General features: G+C 50.4%; 1 protein-coding gene across 14 annotated transcripts in view; it reads right to left on the bottom strand.

Moving 5' to 3' along the window:
* TNS1 (tensin 1) overlaps positions 1 to 16,279 on the bottom strand; it is a 298,282-nt gene that overhangs the window by 35,914 nt on the left and 246,089 nt on the right. For 11 of the 14 annotated variants that reach the window (XR_014713659.1, XM_084643936.1, XM_084643941.1 and 8 more), the window contains 3 exons: positions 12,415 to 12,611; positions 11,969 to 12,107; positions 6,997 to 7,089 (listed from right to left, as the gene is read on the bottom strand). Coding sequence is in view for 13 of the 14 variants with exons in the window: in XM_084643936.1 (XP_084500062.1) it covers positions 6,997 to 7,089; positions 11,969 to 12,107; positions 12,415 to 12,611 (429 nt within the window). In the remaining variant the exon portion in view is untranslated. The remainder of the gene's footprint in view (positions 1 to 6,996; positions 7,090 to 11,968; positions 12,108 to 12,414; positions 12,612 to 16,279) is intronic. The other 3 variants (XM_084643946.1, XM_084643939.1, XM_084643940.1) reach the window with 1 other exon arrangement.

Raw genomic sequence — 16,279 nt, 5'->3', positions numbered from 1 at the left:
AATGTACACGCGGACAGGAACACAGCTATAGTTTCCATAGTGCCGAGCTAAACCCTGCTTCGCTTTACACATCCGATGAAAACAGTCGCATTCCCATGGGCTCAGTCCCACCCTTCCAGCTGTGCAGCTACTGACTCTCCAGGTGCACCTTTCTGAGTGCCAGGGTGCATCCACCCCAGGGTGCACTTCTGTTAGACCATCCCTGGGCTTTGCACAAAGCACAGAACAAGCTGAACACTTAAGGAGAGTTGCAGGGGCCAGAAGAGAATAGAGAGCAGATGCTCACGCCGATTAAGTGGCACTGCTATGGGTACCCGCATGGCCCCACGGGATGCCAACATTTTTATGGCTGACTTAGAGCAACGCTTCCTCAGCTCTCGTCCCCTAACGCCCCTACTCTAATTGCGCTATATTGATGACATCTTCATCATCTGGACCCATGGAAAAGAAGCCCTTGAGGAATTCCACCATGATTTCAACTATTTCCATCCCACCATCAACCTCAGCCTGGTCCAGTCCACACAAGAGATCCACTTCCTGGACACTACAGTGCTAATAAATGATGGTCACATAAACACCACCCTATACCGGAAACCTACTGACCGCTATTCCTACCTACATGCCTCCAGCTTTCACCCTGACCACACCACACGATCCATCGTCTACAGCCAAGCGCTGCGATACAACCGCATTTGCTCCAACCCCTCAGACAGAGACAAACACCTACAAGAGCTCTATCAAGCCTTCTTACAACTACAAGACCCACCTGCGGAAGTGAAGAAAGAGATTGACAGAGCCAGAAGAGTTCCCAGAAGTCACCTACTACAGGACAGGCCTAACAAAGAAAATAACAGAATGCCACTAGCCGTCACCTTCAGCCCCCAACTAAAACCTCTCCAACGCATTATTAAGGATCTACAACCTATCCTGAAGGATGACCCAACACTCTCACAAATCTTGGGAGACAGGCCAGTCCTTGCCTACAGACAGCCCCCCAACCTGAAGCGAATACTCACCAGCAACCACACACCACACACCAGAACCACTCACCCAGGAACCTATCCTTGCAACAAAGCCCGTTGCCAACTGTGCCCACATATCTAGTCAGGGGACACCATCACAGGGCCTAATAACATCAGCCACACTATCAGAGGCTCGTTCACCTGCACATCCACCAATGTGATATATGCCATCATGTGCCAGCAATGCCCCTCTGCCATGTACATTGGTCAAACTGGACAGTCTCTACGTAAAAGAATAAATGGACACAAATCAGATGTCAAGAATTATAACATTCATAAACCAGTCGGAGAACACTTCAATCTCTCTGGTCACGCGATTACAGACATGAAAGTTGTGATATTACAACAGAAAAACTTCAAAACCAAACTCCAGCGAGAGACTGTTGAATTGGAATTCATTTGCAAATTGGATACAATTAACTTAGGCTTGAATAGAGACTGGGAGTGGCTAAGTCATTATGCAAGGTAACCTATTTCCCCTTGTTTTTTCCTACCCCCCCCCTTCCTCAGACATTCTTATTATTTGTGCTGGAAATGGCCCACCTTGATTATCATACACATTGTAAGGAGAGTGATCACTTTTGATAAGCTATTACCAACAGGAGAGTGGGTTTGTGTGTGTTGAAAAGAAAAGGGGTGGGGGGGGGAGAAAACCTGGATTTACGCTGGAAATGGCCCAGCTTGATTATCATACACATTGTAAGGAGAGTGATCACTTTAGATAAGCTATTACCAGCAGGAGAGTGGGGTGGCGGGAGAGAAAACCTTTTGTAGTGGTAAACACCCATTTTTTCATGGTTTGTATGTATAAGAACATCTTCTGTATTTTCCACAGTATGCATCCGATGAAGTGAGCTGTAGCTCACGAAAGCTTATGCTCAAATAAATTGGTTAGTCTCTAAGGTGCCACAAGTACTCGCCCTTTTCTTTTTGCGAATACAGACTAACACGGCTGTTACTCTGAAACCATTCTAAACGTAGTTGGGGGAAAAAATGTGGAAAATTTCAAAACTTTGTTAGTTTTGCATTTTTGCACTGGGTTCAAAAAACAGACTTTTTTCCATTTCCCAAATTTGTGGGCACATTTTCCCCCCTCTTTTTATCAAAAGCGTTATTAAAAACGTCACCAAAATGTTCCATCTGTGAAAACTGGTTTTGGGGAAACAGAAGCTTTTTCCAAATGTATTAGGAAAAAAGGCACAAACCCCACAACAGACTGACAAAATCAAAACCATCGTTTTTTGGGGGGAAGGGCATTTTTCTATCTAAAATTTTTTCTTTCAAAAAAAGTCAACTCGCTCAGCTAATTTCTTCCCCGCGGCAAAAGCATTGGTCCTCTTTCAGGAGCCAGAACATGGTAGGTTTTAAAACACAAATTATCTGAGTCATGCAGAAAATGGGTGAAAGAATGTTGTAATGGTTAGGCAGTATTGCCAACCCAAAGTGTTCAAAACGCATGAGTCAGACCCTAAACCCCATGAAATTGGCTTTAAAAGAACTCAAAATGTATTATTTTAAAAAATCTCATGTCTTTTTTATTTCCTTTCTGGTATTGAACTGTAGGGATCACAGTTCAACCTGGTCTACAAAACAATTGTGATAAAAATGAAGACGTTTTCATTTTCATCCAAATTTTTCTTCAAAAGGATTTTGGGGTTATGTCAAACCACCGAAAACCTGAAAAATCAAACATTTGTCTGTTTCTGGCTGAAAAGAATTCAGCCAAACTCCCAAAATATTCTGGTTTGGGCTGCAATTTTCCCTTTTTTTAAATGAAAAATGGGCAAAAATGGTAGAAAAAGGAGATTAGCCACAGAAAATGCCATTCTGACCAAAAAAGTCATTTTCTTGTTGAAAAACATTTTGAACAACAACAAAAATTGCAGCAAGCTCTCGCCACGTTTTTAGGCTTTTCTCTGCAGCCATAAGGACCAGAAACTTTGTTTTTTAATTAGAGCTGAAATTGTCCTGTAATCTCCTGACTCCAAGAACTGGGTCTTTAAGATAAACACCACGATAAAGATTTGTGGTACAATCATGAGAGGTTGCCAAGACTGCTTTGGGTGCAACAAAAATGGACAGATTCTTATGAAACTCCCCAGAGAGGTCCAGACGGGACTGAAATACATGCAAAAAACTCAGCCCAAGGAGTAACTCAGAAGTGACTGAAAACAGAGATTCTGAAGGAAAGTGCCATCTCAAACACAGCATCACCATCCGGCTGCAGCACATGAAGTAGGAAAGCACAGAGACAGATTGTGTAGGTGTGTAGATTCCAAGCTCTTAACTTCTGTATCCACAAGGCGCTTGCTTATGTTTCGTTTGAAGCTAACATCCCCTACTTATAAACACTTGCACATTCTTGTTTAACCGTGTTTGTCATTCCGCTCGGACCGTTTGATTTGTCTGAAAGGCTGCAGCCACCGAAAGCACAAACTGCACCGCAAGTGAACCTGTTCTAAAGCATGTCATGGCATCTGAAATTCATGAGCTCTGTATCTCTGCTTATATTTTCACTCCCCTCGGGTCAGCAAAAGCACAGAGCTTGGGAGTCTTATGGCCTTAGGGTATCGGTCACAAAACTATCTTAATGTCTCAGGAGTCGCTGAGAACTGACCTCTGTGAAATCTATCCCTGTGGTCACAATGGGAGCTCCTGGGGGCTCAGCAGTTAAGAAAATGTGGCCCTTTATTTTGGTACCTAAATTGGAAATGAGCTCTTTGAAAGTCTGTTGCCCATGCTGCACTGTCTTCACTGAGACTAGCTGGAGGGAAGCTAGCTTGGGTAGGCTAGCCCACGCACACCTTTTGCCATGTAGACATAGGCTAAGCCCTACTGAAAGTCAATGGTTCTCCAACGGTTCCACAACCAGAATGTGGCAGTCTGGCCTGGTGGGTAGGACCAGGAGCCATGCCTAGCGGTCAGAGCAGGAGTAGGCCCTGGTGGCGGGAGGAGGAGTCAAGCGAGGGGTCACAGCCGGAGTCAGAAACCAGGAGTCGGGCCTAAGGTCGGAGCTGGAGTCAGGGCCATAGGTCAGAGAACAAGAGAAGCACCTGTTGTCGCAGCAGGCCAGGTACTGCCAGGTTGCACAGACAGCTTCCGGCAACTCCCTACCCACTTAAATAGCGTGCCTGGACAAATCAGAGGTCATGGGTGGTGATGCCAATCGGGGCTTCGCGTGGGCAGCACTTCCCATGGCGTGTTGTGCCCCCCAGGGTTTATAACGTGTGGATCACGCCTCTGCTACAGCTGCCCGGCTGTCACCCCGAGCCCTGCAAACCCGGGTTCTTGTCCTCTGGATCCTTACGCTCTGCCGCTGTTGAAGATGGGACTTAGGCACTTATGAAAATTTCACCTTTCACCTAGGCTTGTCCCTTGGCTGTACACACACTGAGGGAAGCATGGACCAAGGTGAAAAGAACAGTGGTCAGCATCACTACTTCCCCATTGTGGGGCGTGCGGGAAGGACAGAGAGCAGTGTACCCCAAGGCTGCGGCTCTATCTCATGGCACCGTCCTGACTGGGTTTCAGAACGAACCTCTGCAGAAGCCAGTGCAATGATCTCACGGCACATTGATTCACTGGGGTGGGAACGGCATTCCAGGAAGTACCGCCTGCCAGAAGACAGGAAATGATGCGAGAGCACAAGGAACCAAGTGATGGGCAGAGGCTGAAATGCCACTGCTGGATATCTGATCATTTTCCTGCACACTTCAGTTTCAGGCAGCTCTACCTGGATTTATTTGCTTCGAGATTAGCTCCTACGTATAATTCCCTGGCAGGCCGCACTGCGGTACAATCCTGTATGCACTTTTGACCCTTCTGCATACCACACAAATCAAGCCAACCAGATGTCTCACCATTAATGAGCTTAGCAGTTTCAGCTTCTCTTTTTGGCCAAAAGAATTAACATGAATAAAGAGAAAATATCCCTTCTTACCTTCATCAGATTCAACTACTGCCTCCCCATCTAGCTCTGAGGGGGAAAGACGAGAGATGGAGGAGCAAGGCAGGGAAGGACAGACAGTGGAAGAGAAAGGAAACACGGTGATGCAAAGGGAAGAAAGAGAGAGAGAGAGAAATCGATGTTAATGTTCTCTGCTTTTTCATCCTGGTAAATAACTACATGTGTGCAAGTTACCTGAATTGCCACAGAAACAGGAAAGAGGCCCTGGTTTTTAAAGGTATTTAGGTGCCTAAAACCCATTAGTTTAACACTCACCTGGCCCTCAGCACTCACCTGGCAGTATCATTCCTATGGCTTCACCGCTAACCTTTCCCTACCGACAAGCCCTAGGCAGGGAGATGGTTTATGTCCAAAAGGGATGTTGTTATTCATTATTATTCTGATTCCCTCCTCCCTTTGAGAAGCCATTGGCCTTCCCGGTTCAGACGGCAGGTCTGGGGCAGGGCCACACAAGCCTACACTGATTGGCTCTCCGCGTGCTGAGAAAACCCCGCTGGGAACATTCCTAGTGCTGCCTTTTTTCCATCCAATTTTTACGGCTGTGCATCGGCCTTTCTACTGTTAAACTCTCTGCTGCTCCACATTTATAGCCTGGCTGTAAAAAGATGCCAGTGGCTGAAATGCTGGTGTCTACAGCCCCAGAATCGGTCCCCAAAGGGGCTTTCCCCACTGTAAACTCTAGTTTCTGCTTCTCTCTGCCTGCGATGAGCAGGATAGACACAAGGCTCCGAACATAAAGGAAGCTCTTGAAAGCCTGTGAAGGGGAGGGGTGGTGCTGGTGAGCTGGGATCTGTCTGGATTAGAAGACAGCTCCTGGGCTCTGGTATCCGTCCCCGAGACAGCTGTCAGAGGCCAGGAGAGGAGTTAGAAGCGGGGCCCGGGGCTCCACTCTGGTGATTCACACAGAGACAGCGGATGCTCTGGATATTGTTTTAACTGGCAAGTTGCACTTTCTCTAGCCCTCTTGAACTGCGGCGAGGTGAGAACGCCACATATAGGTGGAGAGAGCGAGGGAGAAAGGAGGAGCGGGAGTGAAGAGAGAGAGAGCCATAGACAGTCAAATCCTAACTACCTTACGCACTCCTTCAGTACAGCTCCCATCGGGGGCAGCTGACCCTGAGTAAGGACCTCGGGTGCTGACCCAGACAGAGAGGGTGACAGAAACCAAGCGCTGGTGGTAATGAGCAACCACTCTACCGGACAGCGCGTTCCTTACCTTCTTGAAGCTTGTTGTTTGATAACGTAGGAATAGCCAGCCTGGGTCAGATCCGCTATGTCCAGCTAGGCCAGTGACCTAACAGTGCCCTGTACCAACTGCTTCAGAGGCAAATGCAAGGAACTCCTACTGTACGCAGCTATGGGACAACCTGCCCATCAGGATGAGTGTAACCTGGTTCTAGGGTTGGAAGGGCTCTCAAGAGGTCATCTAGCTAGCCCATCCTCGGATCTTGGCAGGGGGTCGGGCTAGGTGATCCTTGTGGCCCCTTTGGTTCTATGACCCCCTGCGCTAAGGCAGAATTTAGTATACCAATACATAAGGACCACTTGATGATTACCCTGTTCTGTTCACTTCCTCTGGGGCACCTGACATTGGCCACTGTGGGAAGACAGGAGACTGGGCTAGATGGACCTTTGGTCTGACCCAGTCTGGCCGCTCTTATGCTTGACAGGCATATTTCTCAACCCCATTGCTGCCACAAGACCCTTCCTCTACTGGCCACAGCCCCTGAGGCACCGCATTGCTGTCCGGCAGCATACAGCTCAGCCTTGGGTGCACATGCCAGTGACCAAACCCAGTCAGCCTTAGTGACCCTGACGGGCCGACGTTGCAAATTCAGCCTCAGCAGAAGCCCCTGGAGAAATAAGGCATTCTCAACCTCTCTGTGCAGCAGCATGATTCTATGATTCAATATAGGAGAGAGGGGAATAAGATGCCAGGATGAACTGGCCCTAACTTTCAGCACCTTCTATCTGCAACTGGCCCTCTGACCCCAGCCATTCACTTACCTCCCGCCGGCTGCAGCAGGATCTCGGCTGGGTTATGGGGCTTCAGCCCCAATGCAGACAGCGGGGTCTTGGCCAGGCCGGGTGGGGAGCGCGCTGTAGTCAGGCCAAAAAAAAAAAAAAATCCAACGGTATCAAAAGAGGAATTAAATTTGAAGCGCAATAAATCCTAGAGTCATCTTGGTTGTTACTAAATGTGAGTTTATAGCCTCAGCACTACGTGTCCTACTTAATGACGGTCATTATGTCCTGGCAAGGTGCGTGTGCAACTGGAAACACTTAAGCCCGCTGGCCTGCAGAAACCACAGGAATGCAGGAGCCGAGAGCAGGCCCCCTTATTAGAAGTGACACCTTTGGCTTCTCTTTTAGGAGACGGTGATTCGGCCAGCCCCGATGCCAGCCACGTGCAGAGGGAAACTAGACACGGGGGGAGACAAAGAAACCCCCTGCTGATAATTGATGGGCAGTTACAGGAAGACGGATTGAGGGGTCCAGAGGGCGGGGCAGGATTACAAATTCCTTTGATGCCTATAAATCCTGCCTGAGTGCGCTGGGAGCCTGAAGGCCTTGCCTCTTTGAGGAGAGAGCACCTTGGCGAGGCCATTAGGGACAGTCCACCGGCAGGAATGACTTCCCGGGGTTTGCAGGAATCCTAACACTGGGCAAGTCTGCAAAGCAGCAGCCCCCTGGCTGGTTAACAGCGCCCTCCATTGCCCGAGTGCCTCTCATCCAGGGGATCTCAAAGCACCTTCCCCAATGCTCACTGATTAAGGCTCCCTGCCATGGTTAATTGATGACACCTCCCCACCCTATGAGGGCATTTAGCTGCACTCCCCTCATTGGACAGGTTGGTAAACTGAGGCACCAAAGGTAACATGTCCTGCCCGCAGTGACTTGGGAAGTTGGCGGCGCAGCTAGGGCGAGAACCTAGGAGTCCTGACTTCCACACTCCAAAACATGAGACCACCCAGTATGCGTCTGCTGCGGGGAAGTGCTGCAGAGGCTCACTGCTCAATGCACAGGTTGCCAGAGATGCCTCCAAAAACAGCAGCATTTCCTCTGTAGTCAGACTGATATTAACATAAACACAGTGGGCCAGATTCCGATCTCCGTGCCCTAGATCTAAATCCAGAGGGGCTCCACTGACTTCAACCACGATACTCCAGATTCACCCCGGTGTAAACGAGAACACAATATGGCCCTCAGAAATTCAAACCACCATGCTCACAAAACAGCCCCATTACCTAATCTTCCCCTTGAAAAACTAACTTAGGGCCCACACTTTACGTCGAAGCATTCGCTCTAGTTCTGGTAGAGAGACCTAAACGGTGCCCATGCCACGAACTTTTACACATATGGCGTAGACACACATCTGGAAAACCAGCCAGATGTGCAGCGAGACAGGTATCACATACCCACCAGCCTGTTTACGAATGCACACAACACGTGCTCTATAGCTCGACTGCACGTACATATTCTAGAGACAGAGGCCGGTATGTAGTATGTATGTACAAAGGGGGCTGTGTGTGTATGTATATATATAGCATGTGTGCTATATATAGGGTACACATATGAAGCGGGGAGTGATGGAGCAAATAGATGCAGATGTATATGTGAGATGTGTGTACGACAAGTCTCACAAATAAGGCTTTATAGTGTCTGCGTGTGTGGGGGGGGGAGAGTTCTTGCCATTGATTTCTATCTCCCTGACACTGTATTTTACCGGCTCGAAACAATTCAGGCTTTCTAACTGGGAGGAAGAGACCTCAGGACACAGAAGAGGTGTGGGAATGCTGCAAAAAGCAAAAACAAGGAGACAAATGAGGCTCCAACCTCCCTAAAGGAAATTTGACACATTCCTTTAGCTTTATCCGCTGTTGCATTTCAACCTTCTGACTTACAGATTCAGACGGGCACCCACGCTGGCAGCAGGAGGAGGTGGGAGAGGCAGGCGTGGAAACAAAAGCCAGTCCTCATGAGCTCACGTTTTCACGGCTGCTACGTTGGTTAGAACTGTTTGCTCAATACAGATGAATTACTGGGAAACCAAGCAATTCCACGGACGGGCCAAGACGTTCCAGCCAAGTGTTACCGCTAATGCACTGAGCCTGCTTGATCGAGAAGCTGGCCAGGGATGAGATGCAAAACACACCCGGTTTTGCACTGGGTAAGGGATGTTGCCCTGAGGGCACATCTCAAGCCTCTACTATTAACCTGTCACTCTGAAATTCATCCACAGAAGGAACTGCTGGCAAGAAGCCGCTGCAGTGTGCTGAGCATTCAAAGTGCAGCCGAATGTCCCCGCCACACCCTCACCCTTCATCCCCAACGGGAGAAGACCTTACCCAGATGTGTGTTTCTCAGGGGAAGGGGTGGCACCAAAGGGGTTAAAAACAACTCTCCTGCTAAACTTGGTGTGTAGCAACTGCAGTCACCAACGAGGGCTGAGCGAAAAACAGATGTTTCAATGCGCTGGAAATTCAAAATAAAAGCTTTGGGGCTTGAACAGAAAACTCATTTTTTTCTAAATTTTCAGCAAGTCAAAAAGTTGAAGAAGAAAAAAAACAACCCTTGTTCCAGGTCAAAGGAAACCCGAAATGAAACGTTTCACATTCAACTGTTTGAAAAGATTTTTCGGATTTTTATAAAACAAAATTAAAGGAAATGTGGAAAGGAAAAATTGAAATGTTTCAGTCAAAAAAACCCTAAAAACCCTAAAAAATAAAATGCTGGAAAAATTCAGAAAAATTTGACAAGATTGACGTGAATTTGGGAATGTTCTGGTGTCACCAAATCTCCATTTTTCACCCCCCAAAATTTTTTTGATGGAAAATCTTTGCCCAGCACTAGTCTGTGGCCGTAGGACATCCATACGGGGCAGAGACAGGAGATGTGGAGAATACAGTTTGGGAGGTGACTGCCGTGTTGGAAAATCTCTCCTGATCGGGACCAGAGCATCTCAATCCATTTTCAGCTCCTCTATTCCACTTTTCAATGCACAGGAACATCAGATGTGGCCATTGCTTTTTTCCCCAGTTGCTCACCAATGCATTGTGCTGCTGCACACTGATTCAGCCGTGCCCCTGTGGCACCGTGGGACAGCGGCAAGAACCGGTCACAGCGGAATTCACTTCTTCCAAACCTACCACCAAGTTATCAAGGGTTAGCCAGTAGGACGCATGCTTGGCTGGAGGAGTCAGGAGGTCAGAACATGCAACGGGAAGTTCGAGGGTCAGACTTTCCCAGCAACTTGCAAGGACGGGACAATTCCAGAAGCAAAGCAACTGCTGAAACCTCCTTTGCCTACCTTAGGTTCAGCAGAGCACCTGCATGTTAAGTAGCATCTAACTCCCCTTGTCATTCCCCCTTCCCATCTGCAAATCTGTTCAGGTAAAGGGGATTCACCTTGCACTCGGCTACATGCCATGGGCTCCTAACTGGACATCCGGATATGAACGGTGAATGGATTTGAATGGACAGTGCAACCCCAAATGTGCCTTCTTTAAAGGGAGTGGAATACCATGCAATACACATATGTGCATACACAGCATGTTTTTAGCTAGGTACACGGGGGGAACATGACAGTCCTTAGTTTAAGCTCTTAGAGGCAAGGACAATATTTGCATGATAGGATTGCACAGTTCCGACCATGCTGGGACTCTGATTACAGCTTGTCCGCAGCGTAGTACAAAGGACTTTTTGGCTTGGTCGAAGCAGATCAGCCCAAATAAATGCTGATACCAACTTTATCCTACTCCTGGCCAGCATGTATCCCATCTCAGGGGATACATGAAACCCTCTTTGGGGAATATTTCAGGGAGCTTTAAAACAATTGCATCGGGACTATTTTTCAGAACCTTCCAAACTAGCTGCCTTAGCCACCATGGGTCCAACTGTCCAGGACTTGGCGGAAGCCATAAAAATGGGCCTAAAATAGCCTTTCTGTGCACCCCCACCCAAAAAATCACTGGTTTAAAATCAACTCTCCCTTCCAGAGCTAGGAGCAGGTGCTGGGTCTGAATGGGAGAAAGTTCCTCCTTCCGGCTTTGTCAGACTGTGAGGGTCACTTCAAAGTGGTGCCATCTCGAAAAGCTGTCACTGACGCGGGACTGATGGAGATCCCTAAACAGCTCTGTAATTGAGCCAGCTGTTGCCAGCTGTTTGGATTCCTCCCCATCCCCCAAAATATTTGCTTTTTTAAAACTCTCTGGAGCTCGTTAGCCAACAGCATGTCTGTGAGACTCACACTGAGCGCAGGGGGGCTGCCTGGGGACAGCTTTCCGGGGTGGACGTTCAGTTTGGGATTCTACGCGAGTCCCTCTAAAAAGGAGGGGATCGGCTGCGAAAGTGATCGCTCTGAGTTTAACTTTGGAGCAACACGCTGCCGAGGAAAGCGACATGACCAGAGATTTAGGCCCGGCTACTCTGCAGGGTCAGGATGCCGGAGAGTATCCCAAAGCTATTTGGCATCATGCAGCAGCCATCACCCAGAAGACGAAGTGGTGAGAGCCAGGGCTATGTGTTACATATACCATGTGGCATGGAACACAATTGAAATGGGAGTCTCCTCAGTATACGGAGATAGTTTTATTTTCAGGGTGTTTTCATAGTAGATGGGGATGTGCCCCCCCCAAAATAGGGTTTAATTTTTTCCATCACATGCCCTCAGGGGTCCCCAGGACAGATATATTATTTTACACCCCGCTATCTGTAAAACTTGGCTGTCAAAATGAAATAACAACGAAATCAAGGAAATCTGCAGCGCGTGGAGTGGCGGAGGGTGGTGTCAAGCAAAGAAGAGAAGTGACAGGGAAGGAATTGCCATGGGAAAGGGGTGGAGGGATGAGAGAACGAGAGAGAGAGATTAAATGGCGGCAGGTGTCTGGAATTTGGAGCTGCTTGACTTGCTGCTTTTATCTGGCTTTGCTAGAGCCGCCCGCTGGTTCCCACCGCCTCCCGGAGCCGCGGAACTTACGCAGGTGACCATAAGGGGTTTGCGGCGAGACAGGAAAGGCAGGGGTTGGGGGAGAGATCTCACCACCGCTGGAGGGTGGGCTGGTTGGTGAGGTCCCCTCCAGCTCTTCAAAGGCCTCCTTGTAGCTATGGAGATGAGGCTGCAGAAGAAAGCAAGCGAGGCTGAGTCAGTTGTGGAAATAGCAGACCCCCGGCAAACACAGCCCCATTACAGAAACCTGATCCTCAGCCACCCACCAACCCAGGCTCGCGGCCGCTGGGGCTTCATTGCCAGAAAGAACTAGGGACTTTCTTCAGCTTCTTTGTGGGTCTCTGGCAAGCCTCAGCCCCCTCCTCCCACCCCCTGGCAACTGGGGTTGAATGGCAAGGTCCCCCTCCAGCAGGGCTATCCACATTACCACACGCCCCGCTACAAAGCAGCAGGGGGAAAGACCAAGGAAAAGGCACCTCTTTGGGCCTCCCTCCCGGGTTGGCGGCAATGCTGCTGACCACCTCTGGCGAGAAGCTGTGGACCGGCGATCGGGCAGTGGGGCTCCGGGGCGTGCCGGGCTCCTGGGGACTGTTCTCGTACTGGCCGTCACTGGTCGTGCGTCTTCGGCTCGGCGCTCCGGGCTCCTCTGGGGACTTGTCCCGTGACTCCACCCCTGGAATTCAAACACAAGGAGGGAAGCACTCGTTAAAAAGGACGATGCCCAGCAACAGGCTCATCCAGGTTCAAATTCACCCTCAGGGAACCACGTGGCAGCTGGCACGTTGGTGATTTATCTGAAGCATGAGCCACTCCTCACCTGATGACTCCAGCTCCTTGGCATCTTGGGGCTCTCCCTGAGGACTCTTTACCCCCAAACATTTTTAAAGGGCCATCTGTACTGCCTTAAAGGGCCTGCATAAAGGCTAGGGGAGCTGGAGACTTCTGATTCCTACAGGATAGGCACAGCGTGAGCAGGAGAGCACCCTGCCGCCCTGATCCCGACCTGCAGAGAACCAAGGAACGGACGTGCCCACTGCCAAAACAGCCTTTGCTCTGCGTGGAGACCCAGTACAGTGCTACAGGGCTTGGTGCTGCAGGAGGGCCTTGTGGTCAGAGGAGACATCAAGCAGAAGTTTTTATCGCGTGTGGTCATCAAAGACCCGGGACTCCTTCCTAAAGAGCGAGGCTAGGCTCTGGCATCCTGACCAGGTATTCTCCCAATACCTTGCCAGTTCCACTGCAGACAATAACTCTTCCCTTTCTGCTCTGCATGACTTCTGTGCTGCCCGGACGATCAGAGACCTGGAGGGCTGGGAGGAGGCACCTCGAGAGGTCATCAAGCTCAGCCTGTCTGCGCTGAGCCAGGACCAAGGTGGATGTCAGCGGCATAGAGTTTAAAACCAGAAGGGACCAGCAGATTATCCAGTCTGACCTCCTGTCTAGCACAGGCCACCCACAGCACCCAGCCACCCGCACACCAAGCCCAACGCCCAGAATCAGTGCAAAGCTGCCTTCTGCCCAGAAGTGGATGCCTGTCAATGACAGGGAAAGTGGCCTTTGTAACACGCAAGGCCTGATCCGCAGGGCACCTGCCATTTCCATGACTCCAATGGGATGGAAAATGCACCATAAATAACCATTAATATTTTGCATCTCCCATTCCCATCACACCTGACTGCCTGTATCTCCGTTACACCGCCGCAGGGAGGGTGCTATCCCCATTTTACAGATGGGAACTGAGGCACAGGGAGATTAAATGATTTGTCCAAAGCCACACAAGTCGTCTGTGATGGAGCAGGGGATTGAACTTAGGTCTCTGGCTAGCGCCCTAACCACTGGCCCACCTCTTCCCTCTTGATCAATCCTCCGCCTTGCTTTGGAGGCTGCCAGCAGATGTACCAGTTCAGTGCCTGGTTGGAAGGCCACTGCAGTCCGCGGGAGTTTGACTTGGCCAGGCATTGGATCAGGCTGCAGAGCTGCAGAGCCAGCTGTGATGGTGGCTTTTGGACAGGGAAAAGGACCGAGTCCACAGCCATCAAAGAGAGTGAAATGGACGCTACAGCCATACAAGGCCAGGGAGCCGCAGATGGGAGACAGAGCTCTAGAGAGACCCGGGCTGGTGGCGATGGGGCGGGCATCCTGAAGGGATCCCTCTGAGCAGAGGGGCCGAGCAAGTCCAAATAACTAAGCCAGGGATGGGCCCTACAGCCTGAGCGTCACCCCGCCCCCGCCCCCCGTCCACGGGAACGATCCCCAGAGAAGTGCATCTCAGAGCCTGGCCAGGGAAAACAGGTCTCCATGCCAGGAATCTGGAGCACATTCCAATCCACTTCTTTGTTTGCATCCCCGCTAGCGGCCAGGCACCCCCCTTTTCCAGCCCCGCACACAGCAGCCTGGCTGCAAAGAGGCAACACCTCTAGGGAGAGGCTTGCAGGCTTTGTAAAGCTGGGGGGGGCGTGTTCCAGCCCTTTGGTGGGCTGGGGTCTCCCCCCGCCTGTCAGCTCTTCGCTGCGAGTGGCAGTCAGCCAGGGAGAGCACTTGCGACGGAGCGGGAGCAGGCTTTGGCCTGGATTCCAGCCCCCGGAGTGCAGATGTCCACTTTAGCAGAGGGGGAGGGCGGCTGTCTCCATGGCAATGACACCAACTAACATGCAGCACCTGGCCCGGGGGGAAAGCCCTGAGGGAAGGAAGAAGCGGGGAATTGCTAATCCTGCCGAGCAATCGTCCCGTCAGGAAAGCAGCAGCCCGCTGTTCTACCAGGACAGGGATCCTCTCTCCATTCTCCCAGACCATGCACCTCTCCTAATGCTACAAAGGTGATTAGCTAATTAACCCTCAGCTCAGCACCCTGCTGGGAGGTGGAGAAAGACTTTTATGCCCATTCTTCAGGTGGGGAAACTGAGGTACAGAGTCAAGTATCAGATGGGTAGCTGTGTTAGTCTGTATCCACAAAAACAACCAGGAGTCCGGTAGCACCTTAAAGACTAGCAGATTTATTTGGGCATAAGCTTTCGTGGGTAAAAAACCCACTTCTTCAGATGCATCTTTCTTCAGATTTACACATAGGGCACCAGCAGCAGAACGGGCTCCCGGCACCAGCTCGAATCTGCTAGATCTGATTTCTAAAAGGGCCTGCAGGATTGACAAAAGCCCAAGGGATCCCGATTCCAAAGGCCAGGAAAGCAGCCACAACAGTAAGAAAGGTTCGTACTTATGCCAGTGCCTTTTAGCCCAGGGGACCCCTATGGGTTTCACGTGCTGGATTTACAGATGGACCAACATAGGAGCTGATGCTAATTTACTTCCCACAACATCCCCAGGCGTAGAACTGAGTTCCATGGAACTGCACCGGTCACAGAGCACTCATCAGCATGAATAAACCATCAGGATCCAGCCCTCAGCGTGTCAGGGAATGGGGGTTAGATTGTTCCTCCAAATTGCCCAGCATGCTTTGGGTGCATTTCCTCCAGGGTTGGGGGAAATGAGAAAATGGTTTGCCAAGCTAGCGGCAGGCAGCGGGGCTAGCGGAGGGGAGTGGGCTGCACGGGGCAGTGGGGAGAAGCCTGTACCGGGGCAGTGGGGGAGGGCAGCAGGCTGCATCAATGAGCCAGGGAATGGCCTGCACCAGGGCCTTAGGAAGGGATGGGGAGCTGGCTCAAGGCTCATTTACATCCATTTCTCCCTGCTGCCTAGGAACCCCACATTTAGATCCTGTCCAGGCAGACTCCGCTTTGGAGTTCCCATGACATTCACCGACGTGGCCCTTTAAAGGGGGCTGCTTAACAATCTGAGGTCCTGTCTGCGCCGTGGGGACATTAAAGCTCCCAGGGCACTTTGTGTCAGTGCTGGGGTGTGGCCCTTGGCCAAACTGTCCCCACCTCCTGTCTCTGTCCTGCGGTGTGGCTGCATTTCAAGGCTGGGAGCCGTGACCTCTGCAGAAATAGTTTGCGAAGTGCTGTGGGATCCTTTGGGACGAAAGGTGCTGTAGAAGCCCGAGAGACCGTTACACAGTAAACTGAAAATGAAATCGGTAAGCACACATGCACCTGCATTGCCCAAAGACATATATGCTGCCCCTGTAACTCACCCTTGCCGGTACCTCCCCCGGCCACCCTCAGCAGAGACACACAGACATATTGCGGCTTAGAGACGCTCAGCACTGTTCTCAGAGCAGGGTAGGAAAGTGCTGGAGACCAGCTGGGGCTGTCTACTGTCCTCTCAGATATACACTCTGTCCTTTCATCAGCCTTGGTCCAGTTTGTCACACACAGCCATTCTCTCTCTCTCCCCTCCAGGCAGCCACCTCATAGACCCTGCCTCGAGGAATTTAGCATAACATTG

Source organism: Lepidochelys olivacea (genome assembly GCF_965140295.1).
Source record: "Lepidochelys olivacea isolate rLepOli2 genome assembly, chromosome: 11".
Classification (NCBI taxonomy): Eukaryota; Metazoa; Chordata; order Testudines; family Cheloniidae; genus Lepidochelys; species Lepidochelys olivacea.
This window is presented reverse-complemented; position numbering and strand designations above follow the sequence as displayed.